At 42.9% G+C, this 20,421-nt stretch overlaps 1 protein-coding gene across 2 annotated transcripts in view; it reads right to left on the bottom strand.

The window, feature by feature from the left end:
- Nucleotides 1–4,122: 4,122 nt before the first annotated feature.
- LOC125009819 (glypican-1-like) overlaps nt 4,123–20,421 on the bottom strand; it is a 39,956-nt gene continuing 23,657 nt past the window's right edge. For both annotated transcript variants that reach the window (XM_047588034.1, XM_047588035.1), the window contains exons 2-10: nt 14,605–14,763; nt 12,811–13,028; nt 12,232–12,405; nt 10,801–10,966; nt 10,575–10,705; nt 10,021–10,158; nt 9,632–9,762; nt 5,943–6,118; nt 4,123–5,645 (exon numbers count right to left, since the gene is read on the bottom strand). In XM_047588034.1, the coding sequence (XP_047443990.1) occupies nt 5,461–5,645; nt 5,943–6,118; nt 9,632–9,762; nt 10,021–10,158; nt 10,575–10,705; nt 10,801–10,966; nt 12,232–12,405; nt 12,811–13,028; nt 14,605–14,763 (1,478 nt within the window). In that variant the 3' untranslated portion in view covers nt 4,123–5,460. The remainder of the gene's footprint in view (nt 5,646–5,942; nt 6,119–9,631; nt 9,763–10,020; nt 10,159–10,574; nt 10,706–10,800; nt 10,967–12,231; nt 12,406–12,810; nt 13,029–14,604; nt 14,764–20,421) is intronic.

Genomic DNA, 20,421 nt, shown 5'->3' with positions numbered 1-20,421 from the left:
CAACTTTTTTTTTAGAGAGAAGCTCCAGAGGAGTCTCAGGGTTAAGGTTGAAAGACTCCTTGCGGTGTGGGGACGGTTGTTTTCCTTCCCATGGGGTTTTAAGCATGGCGCTGCAATAACAACAGGCAAGTGGTCACATAAGGAGGAAGAGTGGCCTGAAAGAGCTTAAAGGTGAGAAAAAGAAAAGACAAGCAGCAGCTCTAGTGATTTGTGGATTCATGAGTAGAAACGGGAGGAGGAGACAAAGGAGACAAACAATTTTAACAATGGGTGATGCTTGAGAAGAAGAGATTTATTCTTTGTGTTTTGTTTGACATTTCTTCTTCCTCCCCTACCTACGGTTTATCGATCTGACACCTGATGAGACTGCAAATAAATATCACGTTTCTTCGACTAACGGCTGGCAAAATCCCAGAAAACGTTGCAGCTGTGGTTTGTTGTGCCATTGGACTGTGTTGTGTTGTAGTGACACATGTTTCTATTGTATTTTTTACAACCTAATAGTCATAGTTTCAACTTTAACTGAACATTACAAGAGTCATAAGTTTCTGCACATTTGTTTTCACTAGTGTACCTAATGTTTTGGCAAGTAAGCGTAGAATATCTTTCCTTTTTTTCCTACTTTGAAGCAGTGACCATGTTTAGAAGTTTTTACTCTCCAACCGTCGCCCTTACACTTTGGGAGTTTCAGCTCCAGTGACCACAAAGAGCTAGGCACCTTTCTGCAAACACATCTCTGAATAATACGTATTTATGAGCACTCTGGGCTGAGGCCAGAGGAGACGGTCAATGTCATTCACCATGTATGAGATCCAAGACAGAAAAAGTTCAGAACCTTAGACAGCGTGTTACTCTCTCTAGGGTCTCTGCCACTTTTTTTTTTTCAATTTTACTAGTGGCTTAGAGATTTGTGTTCAGATGCCGACAGCTTGTTCTCTTTCACGTGCTGATGTTTTGAGCTCTCGGGTGAAAAATCAAAAAAAGCGTCAGTGGAGTGTTTTTTTTCCCCCACTTCTTTCTGCAGAGATCTTCGGGTTAAGTTGATTCATGAAAACAAGTTGTGGAGCGGTAGGAGGGAGGAAGGCAGAGAGTCGATGGTCTTGAGTGTTAACGCGGGAGGACAGCTGCGGTTCACCTGTGCAGGTTTTTTCTTTTTATCACGCTGGGTGGTTAGATCTCCTTTCAAGACGGCCTCTACTGACATTTGCTTTATGTTACTCTTCACACCATGAACGACACCAACCTTGGTTTTCTCAGCTAGATGAGATGATGTCTTATGACACCATAGTAGTTTCAACTGTATAGTATGCTTGGATTATTCTTTTTGACACTGAACACAATTAAATGTATTCATTTTCCTTTTTGGTGACTCAACAACACTGTAACAGAGCAGTGCATGAACAGGGAAAAACTAAAAAGTTTTTGCTTCCCTGCAACAATTTAAAAGTTTTAATGATAGCTGTGGTTTGGAAGCTGAAAACTTCACCGTGTGTTTTTCCTTTTAGCCCTGGTGGCCTTGGATCAATTTCCTCTGTGTCTTTTGTCTCCTTCATATCTGCGCCTCTTACACCGTGGCTTTGCAGCATTTTTCAGCCCAGACGGTCCATTTGCAGTCTCTCAACGTGACATTTCAGCTGGCAACAGCTTTTATGACACAGCGGCCACGACAATAATCACTTTCATTCCGAGGCGAGCGAGTCCTCCACACATGGGCCGGTACCGTAAAGGGCTGCGTGCGTGTGTGAGTGTAAGCGAGAGGCAGAAAAATAGCGGGAGATGCTTCTTATCTTAAAGTCAGCAGTTGGAGGCATTTAAAAAGTCCTTCCAGCCACAGGTGGAGACCCAAAAATCGATTACAGAGCTGCTGCGTGCCACACGAGCAGAACAATAGCCCGTCTCCAGAGTTAAGGTTACACTCTTTTAAAATTGCACAGCCAGAGTTGTGGAGCTTTTTTTGCGTGAAGCGGTAACTCGGCCCAGAGCGACTCAAACGGCAGACTCTCGTGGCGCACAGGCAGCTCAGACGCAGCGCTGAGCTCCGATCAATCTTCTCCATATCTAGTTGTGGCGGAGTGAAAGTCAGCAGTGTGACTGCCACACTTGTCCAAATTCTGCTTCTTACATCCACATCACTCACAGTCGGTTCAGACAGATGTTTACATCAGGCAGGCTCAGTCTCCCCGTTGATGCTGACATGTGAAATGTGAACCGCCCCTACACCTTTTGAAGACAGAAACCTGTAGTGAACTTTCCTTTCCTCTGTGTGTGTGTGTGTGTGTGTCTGTTGTATCAGATTTAAGAACATCAGCATAGGGGCGATAAATCATTCATTAACTCCAAATTCCCTGTCTGGTGCAACATTGTCATCCGCCCCCTTCCTGACAGAAAGAGGTAAATGTTTATTTATAGCCCAAGTGCAGACAGCAAAGTCTAGACATTTTTTTTTGTGTGTCTGTCTGTGTCGGGCTGCATCCTGCAGGAGATGACTGCCGCCACCGAGGAGTGTCATTGCCATGGGGCAGGGGTGCCTGCTCTGGTCTGGTCTAGGCAGGGGGTTACATGTCTAACGTCCACATGAATGCCAGGTTTCAAACGTTTCCCAGCAGAACATTGTATTGTTACAAGATGGTCATAATGTTATGCCTGGTCGATGTAAAACACTGTATCAGATCCAAAGAGTTCAACAAAAGGCCTTTAAATGAGATGGAATCAGTTATTAAAACAATCAACAGGTATTTTTGGAAAAATTTCTATCTCTGCTAGCTACAGTTAGCAAGCTGACTGGCACCCTGCACTTCCTGTTTAACCTGAGTCTGAAGCTGGAAAGGATACCAGTGATATGGAAAACATCCTGCATAGTACAAGTGCCGAAAAAGTCCATCGCATCTGGCCTCAACGACTTCAGACCGGTTGCACTAACATCACACAGCATGAAGGTCCTGGAGAGAAACGTCCTGGCTCAGCTGAGACCCCCGGTGGCCCCTGTCTTGGACCCTCTTTAGGTCGTGTCATGTTGGTGTGGATGATGCTGTTATCTACCTGCTGCAGCGAGCTCACTCTCACCTGGGTGGTGGGAAGGGCTCTGTGAGGATCATGTTCTTCGATTTCACCAGCGCTTTTAACACCATTCAGCCTTTTCCGATGAGTGAGAAGTTGCTCAGGATGGGTGTCAGCTCCTCCACTGCCTCCTGGATTGCTGATTACTTGTCTGCCAGGCTCCAGTTTGTGCGGTCAGATTCTGTTGTTAGTAATGTAGGGGCACCACAGGGGGCCGTCCTATCTCCATTTCTTTTCACTCTTCACACCTCTGATTTCCGATACAGCTCTGGGTCCTGCCACCTGCAGAAGTTCTCTGATGACTCTGCAGTGGTAGGGTGTATCAATAGATAGAGCTGGTCATTGGCTTCGGGAGGAAGAGGACACCAGTTGAGCCCATCACCATCCAGGGCCTGGAGGTGGAAGTAGTGGACCGCTACAAGTACCTCGGAGTCCACATGAGCAGCAGGGTGGACTGGAGGGACAACAGGGATGCTGTGTACAAGAAGGGCCTGAGTAGACTTTCTGAGGAAGCTCAGGTCTTTTAATGTATGCAGTGAGATACTAGAGTCTTTCTACCAGTCTGTTGTAGCGAGTGCCCTGTTCTTTGCTGTGGTTTGTTGGGGGGAGTGATACTGGCAAAAAAAGATCAACAAACTGATCCGAAAGGCTGGACATGTCCCTCAGTGAGGGACCTGAGGACATTGGATAAACTGCTCTCCATTATGGACAGTACATCCTATCCACTACACCAACAACATTAGAGAGTTAGAGGAGCTCATTCTCTAGCAGAGGCAGAACTTCTTTTATTGTATTTGCTATCCAGCTGTATAACAGCTCATCTTTTTGAGGCAATTAAGCTACTATGATCAATTAATTAGAGTCTATCTAAGTCTAAGTCTAAACCTAAATCTCCCTTTTTATCTTGTTTAATCATTAAATTCAAAAACAGTGTGAAAACTAAGAACTAGGGAGGGTTATGAATCTCTTCTTGTAACTCTTGGCAAAACTAATCACATTGAGCTAAACTGCTGAACAAGCATCGGCTTTAAATCGTGTTAAAAAATAAATAAATAAATCCACTGCTACAATCAAACAGAGTTTAATGGATGAAATGTGTGATTAAATACACTGATGAATAAAAACCAGCTTAATACACAGCCCCAGTGTGAGTGAATGTGTGTTTGTGTAACACATCTGCCGTGTGTGTGTGTGTACCAGGAGTCCCATATGTTCTGTTATAGAGGTGCAGACTGAAGGAAGGGCATGCCGAGTAAACATCTGCAGATATCCTGTATGTACAAAAATGCTTCTGTTTCTTTAGTGATGCTTTTTTTCTTATCTTTTCTTTTTTTTGACATTACCAAACCGGGTGAAAAGGTTGCCAAGTGTACTCTAGACAACGTCAGCAGAAAAAAAAGTGTACAGTGTAATAAGCTTTGGTTTGACCTGCTGTGCATTAGCAACTGTGTGCATTCATCAAGGAGTCCTACGTTCTCATGTTCTGTGGATTATTATTAGTATGATTTTTGTTTTTTTAGTCAGATGTGTCGGATTAATGTGCAATTTTTCTGTCCTCAGAAAACCAAACTTAAGGAAACGGGTGTGCTTGTTCGTGAGGGCTCTGATGAACAGAGTCCGCTTTGCTTCTTTACGAAGATGACGAGTTGTTATAAAAGTGACCTCCTCTGGGATCAGAGTGAGGTAAAGTCTTGCAATCACGACACCTCGTACATTTCGGGAGCGCGATGATTTATCTGCAACATCTGAAACAAGTCCTACTTTTCTGTTTATGCCGACACACACACTCACACACACGCACGCACCTAAAAACATCTGGACGACTACATCACAGATTAATGGGGGATTCATTTGCCAGTAGAGTATTATTATGCTGTACATTCATGGCTCTGTATGGTGCCAGTCTTTAAACTAATGTACACAAACATTTACAGCAAACTGTACGCAACGTTTGTTAGGACTCAAGTTATAAAATAACATTTAAATAAAAAAAAAAAAGCCTTGTTTTTCGGGGCACGAGATTTTTTTCTTTTCTTTCCACCGAGATCTTCAGCCTGCTGACGGTACACTGGAGCTAAATGGACGTCATCGTCTTCATCATCACTCCCCTTCTTTCTTCTTCTTCTTTGAACCATTCCCATCCCAAGAATCCATTGAAACCAGCTCAACCAAGTAAATCATAAAACAAAACGTATTAAAACGAAGCGAAATAACGAATATAGTCAGTTTTTGTTCGTCCCTCTCAAAGAAAATGTTCATTCACTCCCGCAAAATGTCTTTTTTAATATTTTTTTTTTTCCTTTTTGGCAAAGTTAAGTTCCAATCTTCTCCGATCCCTTGTCCTTTCCCATGGTTCAGCCCTGCTCTGGACCTCAGAGTCTGACTGGAGGCAGCGGCGGTCCATCATCGCTGAAGCAGCAGCAGCAGCAGCAAGACGGTGAAAGGGAGCAGCAGTGGGAGGCCGGTGGGAGACGTGGCAGCGCCTCTGACTCGGTTGTCATCCGGCGGGTAGGCGTACAATCCCGGCCGGCTCCGACGACACTGGCCACCTACGCACATCCCGCTTCCTGAGCCGCTGATGTCTTCACCTGGGGGCAAGATGAAAAATCACAAAAAGAAGCTGGTTAACTTTTTTTCTTTCTTCAGTTTTTCAGTTTTTGCTCTAAATAAGCATCACGGCAGGAGTTAATGTTTGAGTCTATTTTCACCTTTAAATATCAGTTGTCATCAAGTCTGGTGGAACTAAGCTAATTAGACCATCTAATCGCTTCATGCGGCTTCACACACTGCGTATGTGTGAGAATGCAGACCGAGGAGTTTTGTAGCCGTGATAACTTTAAGACAAGACGTCTCGCAAGGCAGAAACATTAGAAACAAAAACCCACTCGCGTCCTGGAAGTCCACGTCGTTGCCTTCCAGAGCGTTTTTCAGCCTGTTGTTCATGATTTTGAGCTGCATGATCTGCTGCCGGATGATCATGTCGGGCTTCGTGATGTCGAGCTCCACCTCCGGGTTGTTGATCTGATTGGCCAAACCGTCGCCCATCACTTCTGGAAGGTACCTGAGAGGAGGAGAGAAGAGTCACTATTTTACACCTGTTCATAACCCACCAGCTGCACATTTACAGACTTCCTTCTACTGGATGAAGATTAAAACACTGAAATCTTGTTAAGCATTTTTATGATTCTCAACTAGTGGTCTGTGGAAACCTTTATCTACCTAAACTACAGAGGGTAGTTTTTTGTCTCTAATTACATCTGTTTCACAAATGTAATTTACCATACTTTATTAAGAACTCTCGCTCCTGTGTTGCATTGTTCGAAGTTACTGCGTGACACAGTTAATAGAAACTTAACACAATCTGCACCAATTTCAAATTCTGAGGCCCCTACTGTTTCAGTGGGCTTGCACCATTCATTTCTTAATAATGCTCTCATTGTGAAGCATCTGCAGGGAGATGTTATGGGAAACTCATTAACGTACATGTTCAGGTTAGCGCTTGAAATTAAGCTAAGCTAATTTTCGACCTACCCGGAGGACGGGGGGGCGGGGGCAGAGGGTCCAGGACCCCAATAAGGTTGAGAACCAGCGTGTTATTAAGTACCAAGTCGGATCTATCTGAGCTTTCAGAGTTTCCCAAATGCATAAATGAGTGCTTGTACTTCTGAGCTTGTGAGGATCCTCATTGATGAAACGCATTACTTAGTCTCCAAGCTTCAAAGAATACTCCATGATCTAAATTTGTAACTGATCGATTGATGCAGCAAAAGCAGAAATGTTGTCTTCTTGGCCCACACACTCTTTTTAGCTGTCAAACCGCTGGCTTCTCTCACTTTGATTGTCATCTGTGTTTGCGTGTTATGATACAAAAATGTACAATAAGAAGATTTTATTCATTTTTAAATTTTTAAAACTTCAGGTCCTACAAGACAACACTATTCCATACTCCAGAACGTTTTGTGGCTCCAGAAGCAGCTGATAACCAGACTTCAGTGACTCAAACCTGAGACTAACAACTGCACCTCTGTGTTAATCAAATAATAATTCTCTGTACAATGATTTGATCACACACTGAGTTGGAACTGCAGCGCCCGGGGCCCATTTTGGGCAGGGATGGATGTGGAGAGAAGCAAACTGATGACCTTACGGCCCCAGAGCTGCTTCTCTAGCCACTACTCAACACTTCGCCCACAAGAAACTGATTGTATAGTTCAGGCAATCCACTCAGTCGAGCTCAGCTCATCAGCGGACAGCTAATCTATGAGACAGCACATATCAACTGACCTCTCAGCGAACAGCTCAGCTCAAGCATTTTCGGCAAATCTCATTCAAGGCGTCTATTTAAAGTTGCTTTAGTCCATTTCTCTTTGCTGTTCCTCACCAAGTCGCTGTGAAGCCCACCTCCTTCTATACCACCTGTCTTCTCAGTGTCATTTCAGTCTGTTCTCTGCTCTCTCTCCCTTGTGCTTTCACGTAGACTCTTCGAAGGGCAGAGTCACACTTCCATTATTTGACTAAAGTATTCTAACTAAACCACATAAATGCCACTACTTTCAATTATCAGCCATTTAATAAAATAGTTGTTGTTCATTAACCCTTTATGGGGTACACACATTTTAAATTGTGTCCCCGTGCCTCTCAGTGAGGTTGACGAGCACATGGTCTTCACCCGGCCAATCAGAGAAGATCAAGGAGACATTCTCAACTTAAATGATGTTGTTATTATGTTGACAGGTGTCTGAATCAGCACTTATGTTCTAATGCTCTAAATACATGTTTACATTTGTTTATCACTTAGGAGCAAGGAACCATATACGGTAACTTAATTGATCTTGATTTTCTCCATGACAATTAAAAAAAGGGTAGGGTTGGAAATTTAGATTTTCCAACTATTTCAATGAGTGGCCTATAAAGGGTTAAGGGCGGAGGCGGACAAGCATGCATGTAGGTTTTCAGCTGTTCTCATTTTTTGCTTCGTTTATTTTTAAAAAATCATTTGAGAATAAAACACAAAAAAGGTGTTAATATTATACTGAATATTAATACTTATCTGTCAGAAAACAACTCACACAGATGGATTTTAAAGACGAGCGAAGGTGCTGTTCATCAGGATTTATAAAGGTTTACATTCACATTTCTGTCAACAGTAGATCTGTGAGCAGTTTTCTTTTGCTTTTTTCAGTCAACTTATGTCATAGTGCTAAAAATTTAAATCACGGGACATTATTTGCCGGCCACTGACACAGGTATTTAAACAGATATATTTCCTTTAGGCTTGGCTAAATGACTACGTTCCAACTAAACCTTCAGATTAGATCAAATTGGAAGAATTTGGGAATCAGAGCAGTTTTTGACGTTAACATGAAATCATATCTTCACGTCATATTTTTAAATGAGAGCAGGTGTATGATGATAATGAATCACTAGGCAGGCTTAAACTGACCCTAATTAGCCCATATTTGGGTTCATCTTCCTTTCAAGAATTAATTTTGATCATTTCATCTACTAGGTGTCGCTGCAGAGCTTCGTACTCTTTACAACAGTAATAATTCGCTCTGTCATGCAGACACACACTCACAAATTTCACATTTCCTTTATCTGTCACACGGAGTCAGCGATTCATCTATATTTCATGGTCTCTTGCACATTATACACACACACACACACACACACACACACACACACACAAAGGCACATTTATATTTCATGCTCTTTGACTGTCACACCTGAGAGCTCTGCTCAGGATAAATCTCATCAGTTGGCTGTAATCCAACCCCTTTGAAGACAAAGGCAGGTGTGTATGTGTTTGTGTAACATGGCTGAGTAAAGTACACACACACACACGCACACACAATAACAACAACAACAACAACAAGCGATCAGATTGTTCTGTAATCCATTCACACACGGATTAAAAGAGGCGTGTGCGGCCATGAACGCTTGCGGTGCACGATGTGAATTTCAACACCATTTTCAAATTGATATTCGCGAAAATAAAAAAAACTGTGATTCAAAAACCTTGGAATAAATTTCCATTCTGTGTAGTTCTCTCAGTCTGTCTGAAAAGAAATCGCTCGTTGCGTCTCCTGTTCAGACTCAAGTGCTACAAATGGGTTTCAGGAAGGGGAGAACAGAAGAGCTCTGTAACGTAGCAACTTTCTGAGATGCTAGTTGGTTCTCCACCGCGCTGCTGTGTTCTCTGCACTTGAGACGCTTCTTTCGGCTTCTAAGTGATAAATAACACAAGGTTTCGCCTTGGAGTGAATCGTGTTTCTGCATGAATAAAACGAGCTCTGAATACGTTGCAGACCTTGAGAGGGTTTTATTCAGCACTCCACTGTTGATTTTATGAATGGAAGGTGGAAGAGTGGTTGGGAGTGTTGCATGTCCTTCCTTTTGGTCTTTACAGAAACCCGAATAGCGGGTTTATGGATTGTAAATCAAATTAAATGGATGATGAATACTGTATAGAAGCCTTTAAGCAGAGTGTTTAGCAAATACACTGCAGCTGAATCTAAACAGAACAGGTTAGACTCTTTGCAAAGTGTTCCTGTCACAGTTTTCATTCTCTCACCTGGCTTTGTCGATGCCGTTCCAGCATTTATCCTGACCGTTGCCTCCTGCCGCCAGTTTGCTGCAAAGTGCCACAGGGAGCTGGACCCAGTACTGACGCATCTCCCTCAGCTTACTGGAGAGATCTGACACCTGAGGACCAAGAGAGACGTTACCATATGTATATTCACGTTCCACATCATTTAGTTTGGATAAAGAATCTTTAACAACATCCTAATATGCAGCATATACATGGAGTTTACAAAAAAATGTTTTTTTATCTGCACATGCAAAAATAATCAGGATTTTTAACTATTTTAATCTGAAATAAAAAAAATTTAAAAAATCTAGCAGAATCCAGTGAACCATGTGCGTGACGACGGTCAGGTAGAGACAGAAACAAATGCACACCTGCATTTCCAGTCTGAGTCCAGCGGTGGGAGAGGCTTTGTACTCGGATGCAGTCAGGGAGCTGCTCTTCCTCTTCTGCTCATGAGTTGTGGGGCTTCCTGTTCCTGGCTCACCCGGATTGCCACATGTCTGGTACACCTACACACACAGACGCATAAAGAAACACAAACACACTTAAACAAAAATGAAGCTGCGAAGAACGGGCTGGTTTACTTCTATTTGTGAGAACTGATAAGGCCACTAGATGTCGCCACAGACAAGCGCTTCAAACTCTGAGGCCGTTAGGGCTCTAAGCGTCCACCAGCCACTTTCATGCACTGATATTTTCTTCAGCGGTGACTATTAGTATATAGTACAGTATATGTTGCAAATTACAGCACCCTATCATGAATATGATAAATAGGCTGGCTGGGGTGCAAGTTTTACGTGAATTCTAGGTAATCATATTTGGCCACATTGACTCCGAAGAGATTTTTTTGGAGGATGCAGGACAGCAAGCCCTGTGTTTTAATGCTGTCAGAATGAGTGATGAGACAAAGAGAGCGGTGGCGTGCCTTAGTTGTGAACGTGTCTATGTTGTCCTGCAGGTAGCGCACGGCCTCGTAGATTTGAGCAGGGATGGAGGAGAGGACTACGTCCAGACTGGGCTCTGTGCTGAAGCTGGACGCCACCTGGATCATGTTGTCTGAACAGAGGAATCAGGACATAAATATATTTATTATTTTTATATATTTTTATATCATTTTAACTTCTGTAGATGATTTTGCAGACGTGTCTTACCTATGAGGTTCTGCCACTCAGAGTCCAGGTCTGCTTGGTTGGCCAGGCATCCCTTCATGACGTTAGAGCAATAGTTGGAGCAGGGTTTGACGGAGGCCATGCCGCGACAGTGGGGGCAGTAAACCAGCTTCATCAGAGCCTTCGTGCACTCTGGACCCAGGGAAACCTGGTGAGCGTGGACAGGACTGTCATCGTTATAGCTCCCATGAGTATCTGTAAACTGACTGCAGCTCGTCTCTTCCAGACAGAGAATGACAGTAGAGGGCAGTATTGCAACATAATAGTGGACGACGCCTGAACACGAAGACACCGATATCCCTTCCTTGTCAGTCTTTACACTGTACACGGTTTCGATTTCATTGTCAGCATCTGATGGTGAATGCAAGTCATGAGAGGTGTCCAATTCAACACTGGAGCCATTTTAACGGTGCTCCCGACAGATTGAAAGGAGCTCGAAACCAGAGCCGTCTCCAAAACTGAAATCAACATCTTTGCTGACACATTTTTAAACGCATGCTCTTCAGCTTTATGCTCGTCACACACACTGATTTCTGTGCTCCCTTGCATGGCTGCCCGCTACCCCATCGGCGCACTGCATGTGTACATACTGTATTTACAAAGTTGATTTAATTTCCGCATGAGCCTCGGTCAACAGACGTGGTTCAGTTGTTTTGTAATCTATTCCTGTCAGGTATGCATTCATTTGATTCGGTGCTACTTTATCGTATTGTGATACCGCAGTGATTTTAACAGCCTACACAGACTGGATGTACTGTACACTGATGGATTACAAAAAAGCACCTTTAAAGAATGTGCTCAGGTCATATTTTAGGATTTTAAGGAACCAGAAATGAAGCTACACGCACTGATCTAATGCAAATGTAGCGATCCTGCAGGGCGTGAATGAAAAAAAGCAAAAACATTGGAGTAAAAAAAAAGTCTCGTTGTGACCATGTGTGTGACGTCAAACCTTAAAAAATATATATTTCCGAACACAGACACAAACACCCGGTCACATCAGACGCTCTTCGTCTGAGAGTTTGGGAAAAAAACGCGCCGAGAGCTGAAAAACATCATCACACCCATAATCTGACAGCGGCGCTGTCATCCCTTCCAAATGAGCGCTTTGTTCTGATGGCAGAGTCTGACACTTCATTTCTGATGATCTTTGTGTTTCTCATTTGTAGGGTGGAGACATTTTCTCTGACGGTTAGGGTGTGACGGCCGCGCAGCCATCGTATCTGCTTTCCTGGGACTCATCCCAGCAGGCGTTAGACACACACGCAAACACGCACTGAGTCATGTTTTCATCAGCTTCAGATGACATTATTTGACTTTGAGACATGATCACTTACTGCTCGTCCACAGGAAAGGAGGCGGACCACCACAGTTCACCAAAATATGAGGAATAGAAGGGCGCCCACCACTCACCTGCGAGACCTTCCTGACCACATCTGTGCTCACTAACAGCCCCTGGACAAACGACCTGGCTGTGACAAAAGCCCGGATCACCTTCGCCTTCATGTCCCGAGGGACATCTCCGAATAGCCGCAGCGTCTCCAGTTGCTTGGCAACGCATTCAAGGTAATCGTCTGATAGGGTCACCTGTGAGGCAGAGATGGAGCAGAAAGATGCTTTTGAGTAGGACATTAAACACACAGCGAGTACTTTTACTTCGCGCCGCGCCAACGCAAATCAGACTACATAAAAAAGTAATAAAACACGTTGTATAATCATACATTTTATTAGCTTGTCACACACACAACAACACAACAGGTGCAGGGCCTGAAAAATGAGTTCGCCAAATATCAAGTTCTTTTATTCGGTCCAAGTTTTAGTATGACTCAGTATAATTTGATCATTATTTGTACAGCTGTGCCGCTCCTCTCCACTCCTCACCCTGTTCCCTTCTTTGTTTTTCAAATTTCATCATTCTGCCTCTCGCAATTTTTTCACCTCCGCGTTTTTTTTGTGTTTTTTTTTTTTTTTTTTAAATTCGCCCGTACTCACGTCTGTGGGTGAAGAGGCTTTAAACGTCCGCTCCAGCAGGCGGGACCAGAATTCAGACAGGTTCTCGTCCAGGTTGACAGCGGAGCCTCGGTAATACTGACGCAGGTCGGCGTAGAGGTCCGCGTACAGACGGGTGTTCTGGGAGTACAGGGGGCCGAGGGGTGACAGCGCCTCCTGCAGGGAGCGCTCGGAGTGGCTGTGCAGCTCAGTGAAGTACGCTGGAGGACAATGAGGAAGACAAGAGTTGACATTTGATTTTATAAAAAATAAGGATGAATGATTAACACATGCATCGAACTGCCACAACATTAAAACCACTGACGGGAGAAGTGAATAACATTGAAACATTTTGTGACAATACAATGTTCTCCTGGGAAACATTTGGACCTTGCATTCATGTGGATGTTACTTAGACATGTACCAGCCACCTAGACCAGACCAGGCACCTCCACCCCCATTCCCAGCAGGACCCTGCCACATACAAAACTGTTTAGGAACAACTCAAAAAAACATGAAAAATAGCTCAAGATCCCAAACTGATCAAGCCTGGAACAAGCCTGATTCACAGAGAACCCCTCCCCTCAACCAACAGGACCCAAAGGCCCCCACTAATAACATCCTATTCCCAAACACCACAGGACACCCTCAGAAGACCCATGTCCATTCTCAGATGAGTCACGACTGTTTCGGGGGCACAATGGAGACCTACACGATATTAGGAGGGCGGTCATAATGTTATGCCTGGTCGGTGCATGCTTACATGGCGCTCTTGACAAATTCTTGTTTCCTGAATACAAACATGTAATTATTTTTTATTATTTAACAGGTTTCCCTTTCATCCAGATGTATAGAGAGTGAGAGAGGTCAAACAGGGAGAGCAGGGAGACAGTGAGCTCTCCACTAAATTCTGGACTGGGTTTTTCCCTCATGCTTCAAAGGCTGTGGACCAGTGCCAGCCTGTTCTAACCACAACCAGATGGACGGCCACATTAGAGCTTCTGAGGTGGCCTGCTGCCTTCTCACTAATAATACTGTCCTCCTCTTCCTCTGACGAGTCCGCCTTCTGCTCGCCGTTTGTCTTCTCTCTTTCTCCCTTTCTCTCGGCTCATTGTCCCTTCTCAGTATTAATGACGCATTTCTAGCTTTCTGTGTGTGTCCCTTGTTGTTAGCGGTGGCACTAGTCTGCTGTCTTCCTCCCTCCATCCCTCGCTCTTTCTCTGATGTGCAGTGATCTGCAGACTCGGCTCCTCAGTGGGTCAACTGCTCATTAGCCGAACCAGCCGCTGCCCCGGGGGACACCCCTCTGTTTATGTGTGTGTGTGTGTGTGTGTGTGTGTGTGTGTGTGTGTGTGTGTGTGTGTGTGTGTGTGTGTGTGTGTGAATGTACGCAAGCGTGCATGTGTGCGTCTCCCCCCTCCCCTCGAGATCAGGGGATCGGCTTATCACATTTCATTGTGTCTGGCTGACTCCACTCTCATTATAGCACCCAGTCAGGGGTCCCCCTGACACAGGACACGCACACGCACACGCACACGCACACGCACACGCACACGCACACACACACACACACTCCCCACCTCTATTGATGCTGTGGTATTGAGCGCTGAGCGCAGCCAGAGCTTGTACCAAACACAAACCTCGCAAATACACAACGTACAAATGTCACACTCCTCTGAGCTCACTTCTGAAGCTTTGCTATTGAGCTCAACCAGTAATGAGCGTCTCGCGTGCACGCACACGCAAACACACACACACACACACACACACACACACACACACACACACGCAACTCACTGTCGAAGCTCCTGTGGAGAGCGTTGAAGGCAGCCTGCAGCGACCTGCCGGCCTCTCTGATCAGTCCCTCTGTCTCTTGGGAGCTCAACCCGGCCAGTTTCTCTTCCATGGTGCTGGTACAGCAAGTGGGACCCTGAGGACACGTCCTCAGATGTTCACCTGGTACAGAGGGGAAAGGCACAGAGTCACTAATTAATTTAATTGCATTTAATTAATTGACATTAGCAGATAATTTAACAAGTCAGCTCCCAAATATGTATATTCGCCACCAAATCAGACTAGAATCCCACAACGGGCTAAACGAAATGGGAGTCAGAGTCAATGGAGTTGTAACCGCATGTGCCGTTAGCCGCTTCTCGTAACAACAACAGCTTTGGTCAAATATCCCATTAACCTTTAGACGGATTTGGAGTAACAAGAGGATGAATCCGGTAGACGCTGCTAATCTTTTCTCCTTTTCGTCCGTTTTCCTGCCTGTTAACATTTTTCTGCAGATGTTAATATGTAAACAGGGAACTTTGCTTCATGTCATACTTCTTGTTCTCTGTCCACTGTTGTTGAAAGTTTCAGCTACAATGTAGCGCTGTCAAAGAAAGTGCTGGATCACACGGGTATGTCACTGGAACACAGTGTCGGGGGATGTTAAGGTGACCTTTAAGTCAAATAACTCATGGCATTACAGATAATTATTCAGAGACAGGTAAAAGTTCTATATTTATATCATGCAGCCATGTACTTATTATACGTTATTGCATATTTTCTCATAATTCTTCATATATTCGTGGAGGATTATTAGTCACAACAGATGAACTTTTAAAATCTACATCTTCATCCACCACAAACACCCTCGGTTCCGGTTGAGCATTTTGACCGTTGCAGGATGGACCGTTATGAAACAGAAGTTCATTGTAATAACTTTTGCAGTCAGTTTTTTCATCCAGCGCCATCTTTGGATCAAAAGTTTAAGGTGGCCAATACCTTGGTTTCTGGCTGAATACATGCAAACCAATTCAGTCTCAGCTTTACTTTGTGTTCATACTTAAATACGCCATCATGCTAAACTAAGAGGGTAAACACGACGCGCTTTGCCACCCACATCTGAGCCACTTTGATGAAACTCATTGTAGATATTTTCACAAGAGAAGGTCAGTTTTAACTCTCACAACTTTTTCTTCCACTGCGATAAGAAAAAGAAAAATGAGTTTGAATAATTGCAGGTTTCTGAGTGAACCTGGTTATCAGGGTTTAGCATAAAATCAGTGGTTACACGTTCATCCATCTGATATCCCTTTCATATATACATTTAAACTTGTGTATATTGTTCTGCTAATATTTGCTCACATAATTACTATTTGACTGCAGGCACTTTTTCTCCTATGCTTCTTCTTCTTCTTTTTCTTTTTTTTTGCTTAGGCAAAGAATTTGCGTGCTCCTCACACAACCTCATGAAGTATTTATGACACTCTTGGAATACTTTTATAGGTAGTTGCCAAACAGAGCAGCACTCTATACAGCGACGTGTTTGCTTTCTGGCTGGTTGTCTGTATCTCGATACTAACGCTGTACGTTCCGTACAATTGATTTCGATTGTGCAACTGAAGCTTGTTAAAGTTTTTTTTTTGTTTTGTTTTGTTTTTATACAGACGTCCCTGTTTCAAGTGCAACCATGAACCTTTACTGTATATCATACTCGCTTCTCCTCCAGTAGTTGAACATATACTCTAGATATTTCTTTCCCCCATCCTCACTTCTCGGAATCTGCTCATCTTTCAATTTCTCTGTCCTCCACTACGTATATATAAGTTCTTTTTATTGAAATATTAAATTGACAGCAGCCTTGAAATCAGAGTTTTGAAAGTTTCAGGTATGATGGCGGCCTATCGCAGAGAGCTGAAGGACGCCCGTGCATTAATGTATTGCAGTGCAAGTTCAAGGTACTCTTTAAATACAAGAACTCACACCATTGGATAAACATTCCAAGATACGCAAGTCTAGCAGACTATACAGAAATACAAAAGAATTTGCTCCAAAAAAAAAAAAGAAGGAAAAAAAAATATATAAATTTTTAACCTTGAACGTTCTACTGCATCATACATGGGACAGCAGCAGCTCTTTGAACCGATCAGAGCTCTGTTCTCAAGCTGTGTTTGAGTAAATGCTGCATGCAATATGTCATTTCCTTCTGATTTCAGTGATAAAAGTCATTACAGGATTGAACCAGCACAGCCAACACATTATTTCAGAACAAAAAAAAAAATCAGGCGAACCCAGCAACTTCTTATTTTTTAACTGTGTGCCACCTTTGATTACTCGAGAACAAAACCACTTGGAGTGATTCTGACTTTAGTAATAGAAACGTCAGAGTCTTGAGACCAAGACTATGCATAAGCTCCAAAATGTTCACGAACAGCATTCAATTTACTTTGGGTCAATCTAAACAGGTGTTTGAATGACAAGGAAAATGGCACTATTCAGATATCCTATTTATTACTTATAGTAGCATTAGTCATGTATGCCTGGAACAAGCTAGTTATTTAGTCTTAATCCTGTAAATAGATAAGTGGAGTAAAAACTACAAGTAGCATTAAATCTGCACTCATTTGTCAGTTCATTAGGTACACTAGTCAAACTTTAAATGCATACTCATAGAAAAGTCCAGCACTAAATCTTAGCTTCATGAGGGAAGTGAGACAGCTGTTGATTTAACTGTGTTTTCATTTTGAAGGCTGTGGTTTGTAGTGCTATTGTATTGTAGTGTGTTGTACCGACATGTTTCCATTGTGTTGACAGATGAATTATCATCTTTCTGAGAACATTTCAGCAATACTAGAATGCACTGGCTTTCATCAGTGTACCTAATGTTTTGGCAAGGAAGTATATAGTGAAGTACCTCAAACGTGTCCCTAGTATCTATATAAATGGCTGTAGTTACTGAAAATAAAACCCTAAAAACAGACTTAAGAGAAGAAAAAAACAAACAGAGTCCAGGGTGCTCAGGAACTTTTTTATGCGTATAATGAATGAATGAATTTACTACTTATATTCTAAACGGTTTCATCATGAAATAGCCATCTCAATATAGGCCTTTTATATATATATATATATATATATATATATATATATATACATATATGTTTTATGCTTTGGACTTTTCCTTCGAACATTAAAAAATAGACACTTTATACTAAAACTGATTAATTCTGCAAATCCTGACACTATTTCTCTCCTCCAGCCACCTGCTGAAGCCCAATCATGACACGCATTGATCGTAAAAAGCTGTAGACCTGAAAATATCTCGCCTTTAGTGTTTTTTCATCTGTTATTTTATGAATATTCTCAGGCCCACGAGGTAAAATAATTTATATATATATATATATACATATATATTTTTTATTATTTATTTTTTTTTTTCACACGTCAGGTCCGCCAGACAGCCTAGAAATCAGTCTGCACCATCAGTCTCTTAACAGACGAGCCGCCTCAGGATTTGCGCGTATCAGAAGGTTAGGGGTGAGTAAGTACCCCACAGCTGTGTGCATCACTGCTCTCTTCCCTCTGAGGAGTCCGTCGGCTGGTGTGCGCGTCTGCATGTGTGTGCGTGGGCGTGTGAACGTGGGTTGTGGGGCAGAATTCGTCCACCGCGGTAAGTGGAGCAGAAGAGGAGACGCCTTCATCATCGCTGCTCCATGAATCTTTCATTGGCATTGGCTGCTCAGTGTGTGTGTGTGTGTGTGTGTGTGTGTGAGATAACTGAGGATGAGACAAACAAAGCAGCTGGATTACAGAAAACAGCGCTTAGTGTACTATCTTAATTCCTTTCTTCTCATCTTCTTTCGGATATTTAACTTCAAATACGGGGAGTGGATTTCCAGGTCGGCCTCGGAGCCGAACACTCACGCCCACAGATTAGCCGCGACACTCATTTAATATTCTCATTTCTTCAGCAGTACTCAAGTGTCAAGTGCAGGTCATTCAGTCTGCGAGACTTCGAACGCATAAAAAAAATAAATAAATCTTTCAGCTAATCACAGCTTCTTCTAACTGAGTTGTGTGTCTTATTATTTAAACTAGGAAAGAGCTCTGAAAAATGTCATCGCATCCTCACACATAAGCTGTGAGTTTTCACGACGCCCACAATCCTGTCAGTCTGGTTTGTAGAGACAGAACTACTACATCATCTCTTTGTGTTGGATGCTGCCATTAGTACAGATTTATGGTCAGTTGTTCCATCTATTTGCCCTTATACGAAGCACACAGATATGAGCGTGGGAAGTTTTAGTTGTATTTATTTAAAATTGGGAAGGTAAAGCGATGTTATCTTTTGATGGTTGCTCTTAATTAAAAGTGAGGCTGAGTGTGTCATTCATCTAGAATGACATTTTAACAGATTTATTTTCTTATCAGGATATGAATGCCATTTGGATTTCATTATGGAACATGTCTCAACCGATACAGAGAAAATAAATGTCGTTGCATGATATGGGATAGTCCAACCAACTCCAAGAGTCAGTTTGTTTTAAAACAAATTCCACTCCACGGTGCTCAGGTGACATGGATGACTACGTCACCCTTATACATTCGTCCATCACTACGTGAAGCTCACCCAAACAATTTTATAGTCTCGTTTTCTTTGCCAGAGCGTGATCAGTTCCCAGAGGAGCAGTTCCAGACCAACTTTCAGTCACAAAAAGTTTATGGGCAGGGATGTTGGTGTAAGAAGAACAGCAAGTAAAAAAAAACAAGAACGATAACAAGGGGAGGGAGTGAAGAACAGGAAGAGCAACAACAACAACAGCAACATCATGAAGTACAGGATTAACATTAAAGTACAAGAGCAGGAAGAGGGTTAAGAAGAAGAAGAACAAAAACAAGAACAAGAAGGACAACAAAAACGGGAAGAAGACGAAGGAGCAGAAGTAGCAGAAAAAAAAGGTTATTTCACTGGCTGCAGCTTGTTCTCCAAAATATATTCAGTTCAAGAGATTTAAGTCTACAATACAAATGTTCTGTCTACTTAAGACTTTTACATTTAACAAAGGCGTTCAAGCCGGCTAATAAATATGGAAAATGGATAGACTGAAATTCTGCTCACATCCCCAAAGACATGCTCCTGAGGCTGATTGGTGCCTCTAAACTGACCCTAGGTGTGAGTGTGAATGGTTGACTGTCTATGTGTTAGCCCTGCGACAGACTGGCAACCTGTCCAGCGTGTAGAAAAGTTTAGCAGAGGTGATTTTTAGTCCACTTGATTTCAACACTGCTTTACAGAGACAGGGACACGCTGTAGTTATGGTTAGTCATGCTACAAATGGACGAAAACAGCCCTGTCTCCCCACTGCGACTTGCAGACTATCATGTTTGCGGTTACCCGTTTGGCTGAGATGGTCACTGGCTCTCGAATCGGAAAAGAAATCCTCCACTAATGCTGTTCTCAGGCGGGTTTTTTTAATCTGGCATCAGTTCACATGAAAACATGGCAGGGTAAGGTCAAAAACACACTGAGTAAGTCAGGAGTATGCACAAAATATCAAAGTATGCGGCAAAAACATGTAATTTGATGCAGCTAGCTAGGTGCTCCATTGGAATACATTGTGATGTTTTAGTGGTTGCTGGTATATTCTTCATGTTCGACTGTGGACCGATTGTGCAATCGGTTATTAACACATCATCGTGTGTGAATATAAAGCACCAGGTAAAAAAAATAATAATTATACTCTCTATGAAGTAGGAAGGCTCTATTTACGTGGTGTCAGTAAAGTCTGGTCCTCAGGGCTGAACTTTAGGTGGGGAGGTTCCTCTGCTAGCTCATGAAACCAC

Source organism: Mugil cephalus, chromosome 6, assembly GCF_022458985.1.
Source record: "Mugil cephalus isolate CIBA_MC_2020 chromosome 6, CIBA_Mcephalus_1.1, whole genome shotgun sequence".
Classification (NCBI taxonomy): domain Eukaryota; kingdom Metazoa; phylum Chordata; class Actinopteri; order Mugiliformes; family Mugilidae; genus Mugil; species Mugil cephalus.
Note: the sequence above shows the minus strand (reverse complement) of the source record. Positions and strands in the feature narration are given on the sequence as shown.